We start from the raw sequence: 16,913 nt of genomic DNA on the forward strand, positions 1-16,913 counted from the left end.
AAGTAATACAGGCCACTCCAACCACAAGCGCTGGTGTCATACTATTAACTCACCATGCAACAAGTCACACTCCTGATTGGCTGTACTAAAATGTGCAAGTGTGTATTTTATTGATTATAAATGTAACTTCTGATTCCTCTTTGAAAGGTTAATACTGTTGCAGAAACTGGGAAAGAACAGAAGTCCCCATTGAGCAAAAAGTGGCTGAAAAGACATGAAACACGACTTTGCCAGTTGTTTGAATAATGTTGAGATTTGGTTAAAAAGTGAACGGTGCAAACATGACAGTTTTCCTTTAACTCTTCAGAGACAACAGTGTGTGAGAACAATAACTTTGGATTTGCCTGAAGCCTGTAAAGATAAGGTCACCCTTCCTAGTCCAGCTAGGAAACTAGCAAAGTAAGTACACCCTTACTGCTTCTGTAGGAATTAAGAGGGTAAGTAGCAGCCAGGTGCTTTTTGCAGTTTCCTGGTCTGGAGCATTCAGATGTGTGTTAACACACAAACCACAGTCCTCTCAGGAGTGGATGTCGCCCCAAGGTCAGACTGCGCAACGTTCATAGAAATTACAGAAAAACCCAAACAGACCAGAAAATCTACAACAGAATGAAAAACCCAGTCGAAGTGTGGACATCAGCCTGACTGAGATGCTGTGGTGGGATCTTATGAGAGCTGTGCGTGAATGAATGTCAGCAAACCTCAATGAACGGAAGCACCCCTCTAAAGAAGAGTGAGCCAAAATCCCTCCACAATTATCAGAGACTGATAAAGTTATACAGAAAATGATGACTTCAAGTTATTGCTGCTAAAGGTGGTTCTTTGTGCAAATTCTTTAAATTTAGCCTGGAAATGTTTTGCTCAGGTAAATCCGCACGGTTTCAAGGGAACCCTGGGCCTCACGGTCGACCCTCTAGCTCTCTGTGAGGTACATCCTCTGATCATTTTCAACAGGTCCTGCCCCTCATCTCCCTCCCTCCATCTGAACTGGATCGAGTCCACTTCAACTCTTCCCTCTGATTTGCTCGATTGCAGTTGCACGGCTCTCATCAAAGACATGTGGGGCTTTTGATCTGTCTTTGTTTTCTAGCATAGCCTTGGGCATGGTGCTACGTTTGGGTCAAGGCATCCAGCTGGGAGACCGTCAGTCAGCACGAAATAATCCCCCAAAACAAAAAAAGGCCCAAAATCGCAAAACGACTGACAGCAGCACCCACACAAAGAGACAGAAGCAGCTGGATGGCATCGCTCTGGCCTGACATTCACCCTGGAAACATTTAATAAACAATGGATAACTTGTTATTCAGGTAATTTTATAGATGTGTGTGTGTGCGTGGGAAAGCTAGTTGAAGGCCTTGGGTGTGTGTGTGAGTCCTCTCCCACTTTATCTGTTCATTTTGCAGTGTATACACTTCACTTCCCAGAGATGAGGTTAACAAAACACCTCTACAGAGGAGTCAACCCGTAGAAGGACAGAACACCACACACACACACACACACACACACACACACACACACACACACACACACACACACACACACACACACACACACACACATCATCCCGGTTTCTCCCCCTCTTCTCCCTCTGTCTCTCGGGTCTCTGGTGCTTGCGTGCCTAAATCTCAGAAGCCTAAGCCCAGTGGAGCCAATGGTGCTGTGAAGGCTGCGACGTGTAATGCAACACAAACACACAGCGGCCTGCGAACGCACCGCGCTTCAGGTGGAATGCTCCATACCTTTCACCCTCCACCCCACACTCATGAGAGGCTGAAACTGAAAATAACAGATAAATATAAACAGAGCGCCGCCATAGCTGCAGGTTTATTGCAGCTACATAAAAAAGAAATGAATACCATTCAAGAACTCCTGTTTGTATTTCTATAACAATATGAGCCCTGTGTCACCATCAGAGATGGGCATTAACGCGTTACTGTAATCCCATTACTTTTTTCAAGTAATGAGTAAAGTAAGGGATTACTATTGCAAAAAAAGTAATTAGATTACTGTTACTTTCCTTAAGCATGCCGTGATTCTGTTTGTGAGAGTGTCTCATGACAATGACGTACGAGCGTGTGACGCCCGTGGCAGCAACAGACGTGTGCAGATCAACAATGGATAATATGGAGTGCAGGACAGAGTACGACCGTGCAGCATTTAAAGAGTTTGACTCTGTAAGAAGTGACAAAAACATTAGTGTCCACTGTTCACTCTGCGTGGGAAGAAAACTTTTTTCTACAGCAAAAAATTTAACTTGAAATCTGAGCGAGCACCGAGCACGCTGCCACGGGAACGTGACATTCACAGAGAAACCCCCAGATCCTCCCACTGACTTGACTGCTGTGGCACTGGACAAACCTCCACCCGCCCCACTCCTGCTAAACAGGTGACAATAGATTTAAGAGACAGGACTTAGTCCTGCCAAATCTTTGATTTTATTTATTTTCTGCTTTGTTTTACTTGCATTTATTTGAAAGAGTGAATGTAAACACAAAACTTTATTTTATTTTATATGCTGGAATATGCACAAAAGAGGTTCAAATGTTAAACACATTTCTTCAAGACAACGACTGTTGCATATAATTAAATTTTTGCTTAGTGCAATGTGCATAAAATTCAAACTAATGAAACAAGTTTTAAAAAGAGGCTTTCCATTTGTTTCAGTTTTATATGATGCATTATGCAGAAAAAATAAAATTGGGCTGAAAGGTCTGTTGCTTTATTACGTATTCAGATTGTGTATCATGTTTTTAAAAGTAACTTAGTAATAAGTAGCTAATTAGTTTTGAAAATAAGTAATCAGTAAAGTAATGGGATTACTTTTTTGGAGAAGTAATCAGTAATAAGTAACTATTTACTTTTTTCAAGTAACTTGAACAACACTGGTGGCCATTAATAAAGCTTTTTCATATAACTCATTCATAAAATGATAACATTTTGTCAGTTGTAATAAAGTATTCTAAATATAATATCTGGTCATTCAAACACCCACGACGCTCCTGGTTTGAAGCTGTAAAAAGTCTGTGATTTAAGATGTTGCACTAAAACCAGACAGAGTGATTTTTGAACCCATGTGGGTTCAGGGGTAGAGACTAAGTTCAGTTAATGTTCATCTTTTTTAGCAGAATACTTTTTGCAACACCCACAAACTGAAAAGCAAAACTTCATTGTTTGGCTCAGATGTGAGATAGATATATTTTGTACCAAAACTACCATCATGCTTTCAAGGGCACACACACAAACAAACACACACACACACACACCCTACACCAATGCCACCAGGAAGTACCCGAGTGCAAACCAGGATATGTTGGTACGTATGAACTTTGTTGGTACAGACTGTAGTGGCTATATGAGATATCAGTACAGACAAATGATCAGAATCAGCAAGTACCTTGAAGAGAACCAGCTGAGGTAAACTAAGTGCAAATGTACAGAGGAGAGCTGCTATTTAGACTTTCTCTCTTCTTTGCTCTCTTCCTGTATCAAATATATAGATTAGAAAGAGAGAGAGGGGAATGTAGGATGACCAGTTAACCTAACCCTTCTGACTGTAAGTCTTTGGACTGCAGGAAGGAGCCAGAGTACCTGGACAGAGTGCACAGAAACACCCCTGCTCGGTGCTAGATTTGACCTCTCTCCTTTCAAAAGTCTCTCTTCTCACCACAAAAATAAAAAGAGGGCCAAAAGGAAGAGAACCTGCAGACGAGAGAGAGCTGGGGTAGAAGCTGTGATCTGTGCTTCAGTCAGTCTCTTCACACAAAATGACACAAATGCTTCCAAACTGCAGCACACTCTCTGCACCGCCATCGTCTCCAGTGTGTATTTATATGAAAATATCCTCATGTTTGACTTTCCAGTACTGAACACACAGCAGAGGTACACAGTGACCGGTAAATATAGCATAAATGGGAAGTGCGAGGAGGAGCGCTGCAAGAAAAGAGTCTTTTCTGCCGAGGGACTGTGTGCTTGTTTTACAAGAGCTGAGACAAGCCTACTACCAGTTACAGTCAACATGCACTGACGGTCATTTTTCAGCAGCGCAGTAAAATCAAATGAAATAATAAACTTTTACAATGAGCACTGCTGGTGGAGAACATGAGGGCAGTATACATTCAAAAACAAGTGGCCCCAGCTAACCCTCAGTGTGCCCTCTGCAGTGTTTCACACAGCATGTAAAGCAGATACTGACCTGTAGAGGGCACTATTCTCTCAGTTTGGTTTAAACCACCTTCCCACACTGAGCATCAACACAGTACTAAACTCTCCAGCTTCTAAACTTCCTGATGGCTTTACGCTGCTGTGAACAGCTAGTGTTGTACATGTGCCTGTACAAATTAGTATTTGGAAAACACTCTGGCAGTGGTAGAGGCTTCTTGTCCACATATCCAACTGTAATAGGGTTACAGCTGACCTTATATGGAAGTGCAAAAATGATTGACCCATGACGGATAACATTTAAAAATCCCTAACGAAGGTGTCAGTGTATGCCACATGGAGATAATCAAGATATCCAAACATTTTCTGTTTCCAAATATATGCATTATAAACGATATAAATACTTTATATCCAGCGTGTGAAGGAACCTGCATAATCCACTTTGTCAAATCGACGCAATGACGTTGCGCTTGCAGTGTTTTATAACCCAGTCTTCCAGAAACCACATTCATGCTGACTGGTTTTGCAGCAGGCGTTTTTACACCACGATCAGTAAAAATAACTTTTTTTAAAATTTTATTTTATTTTGTTATTTGAGTGTTTCCAAGTGGCAACACTGGTGCCAAAAACAGCAGTTCCTCCAATAGGCACTTGACATTGGGATCCTAAAGCTTCAGCGCAGATTCTGAAAAGGCTGCATATGGCTTGCTGTGTGGTACAAACTGTGCCTCAGTTTTGGTGAATGAAGTTATATTATTTTGGTAGTTTTTTAGCACCGTTCAGCAGGTGTCTGTTTGCACTGTATGACTGCAGCTTGAAACTGCTTAAAAGCAGAACTTCAGTGATTTTATACTTTTTACATTGCTCCTTCTGTCTCTGGCAGTACATCTGCATGACATTTCTATTTCACATTTGAAGCCAGCCAGTTGCTTTTTGATTCAAACCAGCAGATGGCCAAAATTGCCAAGCGTGTATAGCCCAAAGAAAAGAAGAAAAATGACATCTGAGTGCAGTGAATGGCTTCACAGTAAGTATTCTGATCACTTCACTCCACCTACACACAGGTTTACTTCTTTTATTAGATATGTTTTTATTATATATTTAAAAAATATTATATCTGTTAACCCAGGGTAATGGGTAAGACATGTTTATCTCAAGTTAAAAAGAAAATATATAAACTAAAAAAAAAAGCCTTAAATGTAAATATGTGTTAGGAATGGCAGAATGTAAAATGTTTTGGGATAGCACAGCATTTGCTCAATTATATATGCAGTTAATGCTTTTTCTTCACCCCTCTTTTATTATATAATCTAATTAAGCAGGATCATATCTGCATTTATAATGGCAAAGCATCGTTAGGAAACGGGCTTAAAACAAAGAGAAGCAAAAAGTTTGTGTTTTTTTTTGTTTTCTTATAAGCCCTCATCGCATGCATGATATCTCTCTCTGCATGTCAATACCGCTGACATGCAGTAGCTGGTTTAAGAAGCTGGTGTCGGTGTTGTTTGGTGGATGTGTCGGGTGTTGTATTCATTTGAGACATAATACTCAAAACGTCCTTGTGACACCCGCACAAAAAATAAAAGTAGGGGAGAGAGACAGTACCTTCAGTGGAAAGAATGAGAGATAAGGAGGGGAGGATGGAAAAAAGCTCAGAGGGAATCGTTTAAGGTCAGACGGTGAAGGCAAGAGAAGGAAAAGTGGCTGTGAGGCAGGGAGATGGTTAAGTGATAAAAGATTAAAGTGTTAAAAGGTGAGAGGTCAAACAGTCTGATGAGTTCAATTAATGCACGGTCTACAGTTTGCTCTGCAGCTGTGTGTGTGTGTGTGTGTGTCTGCGCGCCTCTACGTTTGTCTTGGTGTATTTATATGCTGCTGGCTCCACTAGAGCTGCTCATTTCCCCCTAAAAATAACATGCTCTGCCAACCCCACAACCCTCACACACTTGCACACAAAAACACATTTTCACACACGTTTGGAGAAAGAAGCAGTAAAAGCCATGAAATTAACCTCCTGCCTGGTAGCCTCAAAAGGCTACAAGCCAATTACTGTGTGTGTGTGTGTGTGTGTGTGTGTGTGTGTGTGTGTGTGTGTGTGTGTGTGTGTTCGTGTGTGTGCGGGAAACAATAGCTGTGAACAGCTGATTATTTCTAAATGCAGGACTTGGCCGTGTCTGATTCCTGTGACATGTACCTGTGGCCGTTTCTGTGTTTAGGTAACATTAGCCAGCTAACTGGATGGTTTTGTGTAGCTGGGTTTGGTAGGACAAAGATGATAGGCATGCATGATGATATCAGCTTGTGAGCAAGCAAGTCTCTATTTGTCGGTCAAAATTCTCTCATTCGGGTGATAAAGCTAGTAGTCAAAGTATGCTGGTGTCAGTGTCCTTAAAAGCTGACAAATAGAGGCAGAAAAAAAAATTGGTGGATGGTACATTTAAAAAATCATCTTCTTTAAATAGCACTGAGCCAGTGTCCATCCTACACTCCTGTATGCAAGCATATTGCATATATTTGAATGGTAACCCATTCAGACAACCTTTAGGAAGATCACATTCAAGCTAATCCAGAGGTTAGCTGTAGCAGCGCTCACAACCACAGTGGAGTTATCTCCTGAAACTGTGATTGGATGTAAATGAAGAAGCCAGGCTCTGCCCATCAGTGTAGGGCCTGCTGCATGCTTCAATCAAAGAAACAAGCGTCCAGGGAGTAATAAAAATAATTTCCGGACTTTTAACCACAAGTTGATCGAAGACAATCACATTGAAGAACAACAACAACATACAATGTGTCACTTTCTTAAGCTGCACTTAAATGCTTTCATGCACTTCCAGAGAAATTTAAGTAAATGTGTCTTTGTCTTGAGCCGTGTTTGTTTAGCATGATGCACCTTACCTGAAGACATTAATTAACTGAGTTTAGTTGTTGAAAACCACTGCCTTTCAATCAGGTAGAATATCAGTTAATAAACCAAGACATAAGCTAACATGTGCTAGAAAGAGCCAGATGTGGCTAGAATGTACATAGAAGAAAAGCGATCAATATTCTGACTGCAGCTATTATAACCCCAAGATATACAATCATCTTCCATTTATCCAATTCAGAGTGGGAAGGGGGCCTTATGGTAGGAAGTCATTGGACACTTAGTTTGGATCCCCTTTGCTTTCAGTCTTAATTTTTCAGGGTACATTTTCAGCAGACTGCTCATCAGAGATTTTGGTCCATGTTGACATGACAGCATGGATGTGATTTGACCTTTGTGACAGGGTGTATTGTCCTGCTGGAAGCAGCTGCCAGAAAGTGTGTACACTGTGGTTATAAAGGGATGGACATGGTCAGCAACAATACTCAGACAGGCTCATCTGGTACTGAGGTGTCCAAAGTGTGCCAAGAAAATATCCTCCACACCATTACACCACCTGAGATCCTCCAGGATGGATCCATGCTGTCACGTCGTTTGGTCCATTTTCCAGTTTTTCCAGTCTGCTGTTGTCTGACTTTGCCCTCAGTTTCTAGTTCTTAGCCGACAGGAATTGCAACTTGTGTGGTCTTCTGTTGCTGTAGCTCATCTGCATCGACGTTCGTTACCAGGTGCTGTTTTGCATAGCCTGGTTATAACGAGTGGTTATTCAGTTAGTGTTGCATTCCTATCAGCTTGAAGCAGCCGGACCATTCTCCTTTGACTTCTGGCATCAACAAAGAAACTTCACCAGAAGAACTGCTGCTCACCAGTTTTCTCTTTTGTGGTCCTGGAGATGGTAAGATTGCAAAATTCCAGGTTCTGAAATACTCAGAGCAGCCAACCTGGCACTAACAGCCATGCCATGCTCAAAGTCACTTATATCACCTTTCTTGCCCATTCAGATGCTCATTTCAACATCAGCAGGTCATCTTGGCCACGCCTGAATGCACTGAGTTTCTACCATGTTGATTTGATTAGATATTTGAGGTAACAACCAGTTGTACCAGTGTACCTAACAAACTGGAATAAAGAGGATAGAATAGGATTGTGTCCGAATAGTTCAATTATTAATGCCTTTTTCCACAGTGTCAAAGACATTTTTATGATTATTTTTTTTAATTTTCACATTCAGGTTGGATAGATAAGGAGATAAGCTGGCTTGTGAAAATGACATCCTTCATGCGGAGCAGGCAGGTTAGGACTTGCACCATTTACCGCTCCTGCTTACTGTTTACACAGTTAACACATGTGCACATAACCCAAGTATTGTACATAACACTGGATATATAAAGAAGTCCCCATGCATGTGGTTAGCATGGTTCTTCTCACCTTTTCTGCTAGCAAGTTAACACTACTCTATAGAATTACCTAATTTATACTTATACAGAGAATCCTATGAACAAGTGATTGCCTGCTCCGACTTAAAAAACTTTATATTCAGTTCAGTTTTATTTACAGGGGGGACTAATATCACAATATTAGTCCCCTCGCATGCTTTATATTGTGAGGTAAAGACCCCGCAGTAGTTTAGGGTCTCATGCATTTGTTTCGGGTCATCTTGAATAAAACATTAAGTCAGTTTTGTAAATTTTGATCTTTCTGAGTTTCTTGCCTTTGAGAAATCATTAGCTATGAGCTTTTTTACTGTCAATAAAATGAACATTAGTATCGTCTATTGTAACGCTACAATAACATACTGAAGATACTCATTCTATTAACATGGGCACCATTTACAGCCAGTTGTAGCAACAGTGGAACAACTAACTTCACATTGTTTAAGAACACTTGTCTGCACCTATGACTGTCCTGCATCTGCGTACGGTTGAGATATTTTTTGGAACATTTCCTATTCCTGCCTCACAGGAGCATCACAGACGCTGTAGTACAAAAGCAGAAATGCAGTCAGCTGTTCTCACCCCAGGACCCCCCAGACCTCCAAAAGCGTGTTATGTCTTCTAAATGCCCCGTGCACCTCTCTGTTGGTCAGCCAGGGCTGCTTGTCTTTCAGCGGTGCCGGCGTTTCCTCGTCAGCCCCCAGCAGGACCGGCTGTAATCTGGTTATCCCGTGGCTCCAAGTGTGCCACGATAATTGCACACACTCTGGTGACAAGAGGGCTCGAAATAACATGCCACTGATTTACCACATGTGCGCGCGTGTGAGAGAGAGAGTGCGCGTGTGAAAAGCAGTGTGAGGCGCCAGTGTGTACCGCAGGGCTTTCTCTGACTACTGATCAGCTGCCATCTCTTTATCACCTTACCATGCTCATCCAGGACGCGCAGTACGCTTATATGTTCACACACAAAGACACTGAAAAACAAAACCAACACTTTGCCCTGCTTTTAACTTCCATTCAAGTCAATAAGAAGACACTGCTGAATCTGTCGCAGACAAATGTCAAGTAATCTTTTTGTTGCCACTGCAGTTATTAATTATTTTAAATCGTCTTTGGCGTCAGTTTAGCACGTTATCCTTACAATATTTGCAAACAACGCTGCTCAATAACAATAATAACACACAGTCAGTTAAACTCCAGGGATATTGATTTGTCCACTTTGGAACAATAAACCAATGTCAATCCACTTAACCTGCTTTAGGGCAAATCATAGTGACGACAGATGCAAGGAGAGGCAACGACAAGACAGCTCCCTCGTCTGATAGATCTTTTTCTTGTTTGCTTTTTGCTGTTGTCTCTGTCAGTGCTTGTAGCTTGAGACAATGTCAGGGATGATGTGTTAGGACCAGCAAGTTAGATTCAGATTTGGGGAACCTGAGGACCAATCAGTGGCGTCAATATCTTCGTCATCCAGGAACTGCGTACACATACCGGCCACTTGAGGTCAGGGTTGTCCAGGGCCCACTGCACCGACAGTGTGAGCATGGTCTCATCTGTGACAAGAACAGAGTGCCAGTGGCAGATCTGCCAGTTCTGGTGTTCTTGAGTGAGTCTTGCCGATTGATCTGCGCGGTGCTATGCTGTGAGCAACGGCCCCATCTGAGGATGCTGAACTCTTATGCCGCCTTCAGTGAGTCTGTTCCTGACAGTTTGAGTCTGCTCCTGTTTGCTGCACAAACAAATACCAGCCCTGCTATTGGGTTAACCCCCCCTCTTTTCATCCAATGACCCATCTCCTGCTTTCTCCTCCATAGTCTTGACACTGTGTTGGGAGTCACAGCACACCTTTCTGCAACATCACATGTAGAAGTGTCATCCTCGAGGATTTGCAGCTGAAATGGATCCACAGTGGTTTATGCTTCCTTACTGACTTCCCTGAAGTCTAACTGGCTTTGTCTGTCTATACTCTGATGATTGAGTGTTCCCTTATTATTTTTGCAGATGATCCTGTTAGAGGAAAAGTTAGAAGCTAACCAGGGATTTTATAAGTCATCATGAGCAGGACGGCGTCTATACAACAACACCCACTCAAGTCAAAGGTATCAATAGAAGAAAAGCTAAGTCTGATCATCTGGTGGCTGTGGATTTCTGCACAAAATTCCATCTGGTTAGGACATTTCACTAAAAGCCAAAGCAGTAAAACTGATGGAGGAAAAGCGATGGAAGTTTTGAGGTTACTAATTGGAAGATGGGTCGGTGACTCTGTCAGCTGGAAAGTGTCCTGGGAGGAGACAGGTGGCTAATTTCTGTGTTTACACTCTGTCAAAAAACAATATCGGGTTCTATTGCAGTTCGTTTGCGGTTGACAATTGTAGCGCTGTTGCGCAATATTGAGACGATCACAAACCTTTGTTAGTACCCAGATAAAAACAAAACAAAAAACTAATTCCAAAATGGTCCTGTAATGTGAGCTGTATCCGGATACGTTATCTGATTAATCCCATTCTTTTCATTGGTATTCGCTTTTTCTCATTTTTGTCATCTCGATTATGGCCACAGTTTTAATTATGTAAATAAATGAGGTGGAGTTAAGTGAACTACTTGTCAGCAAACACTCTATACATCATGACATGATTCTGCATGAGCTCTGGTTTTATTCCAGGGCAGAGCTGAGGCCGATGATAGTGCCTGTGCCTTTGAGAGCCTAGCTTTGGTTTATGGTATGAGGCAGCTGGAGCTTGACCACCTCAGCCTGTGGTCTGTCTTACTTTATGGTGCTCAGGTGCACAAACATCCTGCATTAATGCATCTTTTTCCTGTATGCAGATCAGTTATTCACATACAGATTACGTGTTTATACCAAGTGTAGATGGAGAATACATCTGTGTGTGTGTGTGTGTGTGTGCATGTGTGCATGTGTGCATGCGTGCGCACGTATGTAAGTGGCTCCCATTCCCCTGCACAGTGTAGTGTGGTAATTACTGAGCGTGTGCCACTGTTGGGGGACATGCCAGCTCACATACTCAAGTTCAAAAATCACAAAGACACACACACACACATACACACACCCACAAGGCCAGGAGCAGCAGGCAGGCGCAGCAGAACCAGTCGGTGCAGGGTAAGAGGAAGCCGAGGAGGAGGAGGAGGAGGGTGATGATAGACAAATTAATGAAAAGTAGTATTCAGATCCCTGCTTGTCAAACGGGACACTAAATGTGACTCAGCAGCCACAGAGATCTGGCGGATCACATCCTGTTGGATGGGCTAAAGGTGACACGGAGAGCTGCAGGTGAAGTAAACAAACAGCCCGGTTCAGGCTGCGGTTCAGCGTGATGTAAGAACAGCTGAGAGGCGTGACGAGCAGTTTAACCTCCTCGTCAGTCAGGATTTTAAGAGCTCTATACCGGAACACAGCCTCAGCATTCAGTGTGACTCTACTAGTCTTTACTGCTTCAACAGAAGTTGTAGTTCACTCAGTTATTTTGTAATATCAACTAACATGCACATTCTTACTTTATAGGAATGGATTTGTTCTCGTAATTCATAAAAGTGAAAATGCCCAGCAGTTTACCAAAGGCTAATTTTAGATAGATTTCATGATGTCATCCTTAGCTATGGAACAGAAACGAAACAGGCGTGTGTGTGTGTGTGTGTGTGTGTGTGTGTGTGTGTGTGTGTGTGTGTGTGTGTGTGTGTGTGTGTGTGTTCCAGGATTTCAGTTTAGGAGTATGACTCAGCATATTCCCGATCCTAATTATGTCATAGTGATAACATCAGGGTTATTTTGGCTTGGAGACAAAGCATTGTTATGTTATTATTATTATACATTATACTGAAGTGCCTTTGTTACAAACAGGGGCCAAGTAGTTTTAAAGGTGTGGGTATTTACTGGGCCGGAAGGGTCGACTGGTCTGATAACAACACTATCAAGTTGCATTATGGGCAACGTAGGCTCAAGCTCATGAAGAGCTTAATTCTCAGGACAGAGTTAATTTCGGGGTATTCTAGATTTTGCCAATTCAATTTTTCTAAGAGTTTGGAACTGTTTGGAAGTGTATCACTAAATCCTTGTAATGTCCCTTTAAACCCCTGATTTTCAGTGTTTCTATTTCCAGATTTCTAAGTAAGTCGAGTTATAAGACACATTAAAACGGTAGGCGCATATCCTTCGATTTAGTCTGCATCCCTTCTAGTATCTATTAAGACTAATACTTTTGAATTATTGCATGATACGTGTTGATTATATTGAAATATATATATAATTTGAAACTAAAGGTCAAATATGCTCATTCAACTTCTGTTATGTTTTGTCTGCTTTTGAAGCATATTTCTATATATCTCGATATCTGAAGCTTCTCTACTGCTTTGGGCATTAAGTTTACATAAAAACAAAAACTAAAAGTAGTGACTGGATTTAGATTTGGTCAAAGGAATAATCATGAGCTGCTAATATAACTCTTTCAGCATGTCCCTTTCCTTTCCTTTCCTCCCTCCTTTAAAGCCCAAACACTTCCCTCCAGGCTGTGGAATGTTTGCTTGAGTTCACACTTATTTAATTCATTCAGTTAAATTATTAACTAATAATTGAAGCCCATTTGAATCCCCCCCTTTTAACAAATGTGAAGAAATCCACTGATTTGGCCAAAAAAACAAAACAAAAACCAGTAAACACAATATTGGGCAAAATAATGGTAATTACTTTTTGCCATTATTGAACAACACTAGTGGGCATCAGTCAGACTCTTCTTCCCTCAGCTTTGCAAAACCAAACACATTACAGCGTTAAACAACCACATCTGATTGATGAATCCTTAGCCAGTGACCATACTGTTTTATCCTCCTATTTTGACTTTGCTTGTAATTTACAACATGAACAATGTGTAATATTTGGTCTTGAAATGTGCAGCTGACATCATAAACTCATCAGGAGAGTGTTTAACGACGTCACAGATCAAGACACCTGAAGATAGTTTTACCACAGAGTTCTATACAACAGGACAGCTTTTTGCAACTACAGAAGTCGCCCCCTGCTGGCTTCACACAGAATACGTGTTCAAAACTCATGCCATGTCCATCTTCTATATACAATTTATGGTTCCACACAAGTCAACTGACTACATCAAGACTACTGTATGTCAAAATCCTAGTATAAGTAAATAACATTGCATGCAACTCCCGTCTTCTGTCCAATCAGATCATACAGTGGTAACCTGCTCTGTTACACAACAGGTGTAGTTATTGCATGTTTCAGAGCCACTGTAGTAACAGCAATGCTGAAACTGCTTCTCATCCTCTGACCCTTGCTGAAGCGTGGAGGACTCACACACAGATTTTCCTCAACAGTTTAATCCTGCAGAGCAGACTGGCAGCTCGGCAGCCTGCCTGTACATGCCTGCTGTGTGCTGCTGTCACCACGCCTTCAGCCCCAAACAGCACAATTACCCTGTACTCAGTGACAGAGTTCAAGGTAGGCAGTGCTGTTTGGCAGGGCTTTAATTTAACTTACTCTGATGAATCTGTCAGCAATATCAGTCAGGCCGTCTGCAGCACCAGCCTGACGTAAACACAGAAGGCTACTATAACTCTCCCTACTATGAGGAAATAAAAATACAAATCGTCAAGTGAGTAACCACAGTTTGAGAATACTGTAGTTATTAGTCACTACATAGCTCTCTGTCAGCTCGACTTCATATCAACAGAGCCTCGATTCTATGGAAGAGGGGGGGGAAATGAAACAGTCCCCCCTGAATGATGAGCACTGCTTGTAAATTTGCTAAAGGTGAGTGGAATGAATGGCAGTAGAAAATGGAGCGGAGCCTGCAGAGGAATGCAGAAACCCACCTATCCACCTCCCACAGGCTGCCTTCAGAGCAGGCACACACACGCGACCCAACCGACCGGCCCCCAGAAGAAGAGGTGGCACGGTGCGCTTCGGCTACAGCGTCGGGCCGTGTGTTACACCTTTTGAAAACAAATGCATGATACTGATGTTTTGCTTTTAGTGACCTCACTGAACTTCTTATCTTTAGTCATGCACCCATACCATTAGTGTTTGTTTGCAAAATTGAAGTTGCTATTTTATTTCACTCATTTAAAAAGGTTTAAAAGGGAGCACTTTACTTCAAATAAAAACCTGCTGTTTCTCTACAAGTTAAAGAAAGGGGACTTTTATTTGTATCTATATATGCATTTATTTATCTACTTCATGCCTGGTCTGGTTTCTCAGAGTAGGAGGAATTGTTCAGTTTTGCAAAAGAGAAAAAACCTAATTCAAAAACTCCCTCCTAATTTGACTTTTTGCTGCTGATAAGAGCAGCACACAGGAGCCTCACATTGAGTTTGCCCACTTTTCTCTTGGGCTTTATGTTAATTTTTTTTAAACCAGTCAGTTAATTACGTTATGTAGACAAAAATCTTTAACTTTTTTGCGCAAAATGCAATTTATCGTCCAATCACTCCAAAACAAACAGCTGACCAAACTTGTGGGGTTTTTTTTTTTTTTTTGGGGGGGGGGGGTAGCCATATTAGTAAGTTATTAAGTCTGAAAGAGAGAAAGTGAGAGAGAGACAGTGTGTGCCTGATGGTTAACCATTAACCTGTGCGCCCACTGAGCCGGGGTGGGGGGTTAGACGAAGATGATGTGTAGATGAGGAGGAAAACAGGAGCACAGGTGAAATACAAGAGCGGAGATTTGTGGATTCTGGTTTAGAAATGTGAACGTCCAACTTACAGCCAGTTACTCGCGTTGGCCGAGAGAAGCGCGCAGCAGAGCATCAGGACGCACCGCAAAACATATTCCTCGGTCATCTCGAGAGGGAAGGAGGGGGGGTCAGTGAGAGCCGAAATAATCCCGAGGTGGACAAGGGGGTCGTGCACAGCCTAGGCTGTTAATCCATCATCCCGCATCCAATGGGTCCTGCACCGGGGAAGACGCGCAGCTTCACGGTCCGTCTGCCCGGTTCTCCCGTCCCTCCTTCTGTCACTGCGCGCTCAGAAGGGACGGGGAGAGGGGCTCCAAAGGGATGCTTAAAAAAAGATCTAGTGCAGCTTTGGCTGAATCGACCCTTCTTCGGAATCAACTTGTTTGCTTTCCTTCTCTGCGCCGGGAGAGCGCGTGGAGAAGCAGTCAAGTTTAAAAGCCAAGATGAAGCAGCTCTCCGCCGGTTCTTCTTCCTCCCGCTGCTCTTCTTCACTTGAAGCTTTATCACCCGCTGCCGGCTGCCGCTCTCAGACAAGCGGGGCTCTCCTGTCAGCGTGCTGGGGAATCTCCGACCTTACCCCGAGACATGCACGCACACACATACACACACACGCGCGCGCGCATACACGCGGGTCCTCCTCACACACTGCCGTCTCCTTGAGCGTCTGGCAGAAGAGAGAGCGTGTGCACTGACTTTAGCTGAGGGGCGGCGCGAGGTTATAGAGGTACGGCAGAGAGATGGGAGTTTTTTTGCGGATGAAGGAGGCGGGTTTAATGCGCTGCTAAGGTACTATGGTGTGTGTGTGTTTTAGAGGTCTCCTGGGAGGATGCAATAGCACAGCCATTCACTAATGCCCTCCCCAGCCACCCTCCACTCCTGTCCAACACACACACACACACACACACACACCTCAAACCGCACGCACTTCTTGGCAGCGCCTCGCTCTCCCTGTCACACACTCAACCAAATATTCTGCGGTCAACAGTCTATTTAAAGCTTGGCTGCAAAATGTCTGCATTTGAAACCAGAAAATCCCAATAATATGACAAATGTCAGCTCCACGCTACTGATTGATGAAAAAGTTGTAGGAGGATAATAAGGTGAGGCAGCCATTCTGGGCTCGCGCAGGACTATTGAGGACTCCACATGACTCACCTGATCCTGGCGCAGAAGAAGAGGAAGTGGAAGACTTTTTGTTATGTAAATAATATTAAAATATCACCTTACAAACAAATCGGCCTTATTTATTGTGCACGATTCAGAACCATCACTTCAATTGACCGCTGAGCTTGATTTTTAAATGCAGTGAAAATCCCCAAAACTCCATATATGCCAAACACGTCTGAGTGAGTTATGGCGGAAATGTGCATAAAAAGATACACAAACATGTAGAATATTTCTGGTTAAGATGCTGCAGCCATAAGAAACATGGCAGTTGGTTAGTTCGGAACATTTATTCATATGGATGAAGTGATAAAACAGAGTTTGTTATGATACTGAGGGGAACTCTGAGGGGATAAGCAAATGCTGTTACCAGGATAGCCCATATTAATAAATACTGTAAACAAAAACATCAAGAAGTTTGTTTCTTTTTAAATAACTGTTTAAATAAAGAGCATAAATATATGTATAATTACACCTGGAAAATATACTATATTTAAGCTAAAACGAGATTTATTTCATTTATATGCGTTAGTATGTATCCAGTAAATGTGCTGCATAAAACACATCATAAATGATATGTCTTGATTGACAGCCTCA

At 42.4% G+C, this 16,913-nt stretch overlaps 1 protein-coding gene across 1 annotated transcript in view; it reads right to left on the bottom strand.

Moving 5' to 3' along the window:
• wnt4 (wingless-type MMTV integration site family, member 4) overlaps positions 1–15,915 on the bottom strand; it is a 28,461-nt gene extending 12,546 nt beyond the window's left edge. Inside the window, exon 1 of the mRNA XM_084927487.1 lies at positions 15,182–15,915. Coding sequence (XP_084783613.1) covers positions 15,182–15,258 — 77 coding nt within the window. The 5' untranslated portion in view covers positions 15,259–15,915. The remainder of the gene's footprint in view (positions 1–15,181) is intronic.
• Between the last annotated feature and the right edge of the window lie 998 nt (positions 15,916–16,913).

The sequence above is a fragment of the Perissodus microlepis genome, chromosome 5 (genome assembly GCF_051167445.1).
Source record: "Perissodus microlepis isolate ML-2025 ecotype Zambia chromosome 5, ASM5116744v1, whole genome shotgun sequence".
NCBI classification, from domain to species: domain Eukaryota; kingdom Metazoa; phylum Chordata; class Actinopteri; order Cichliformes; family Cichlidae; genus Perissodus; species Perissodus microlepis.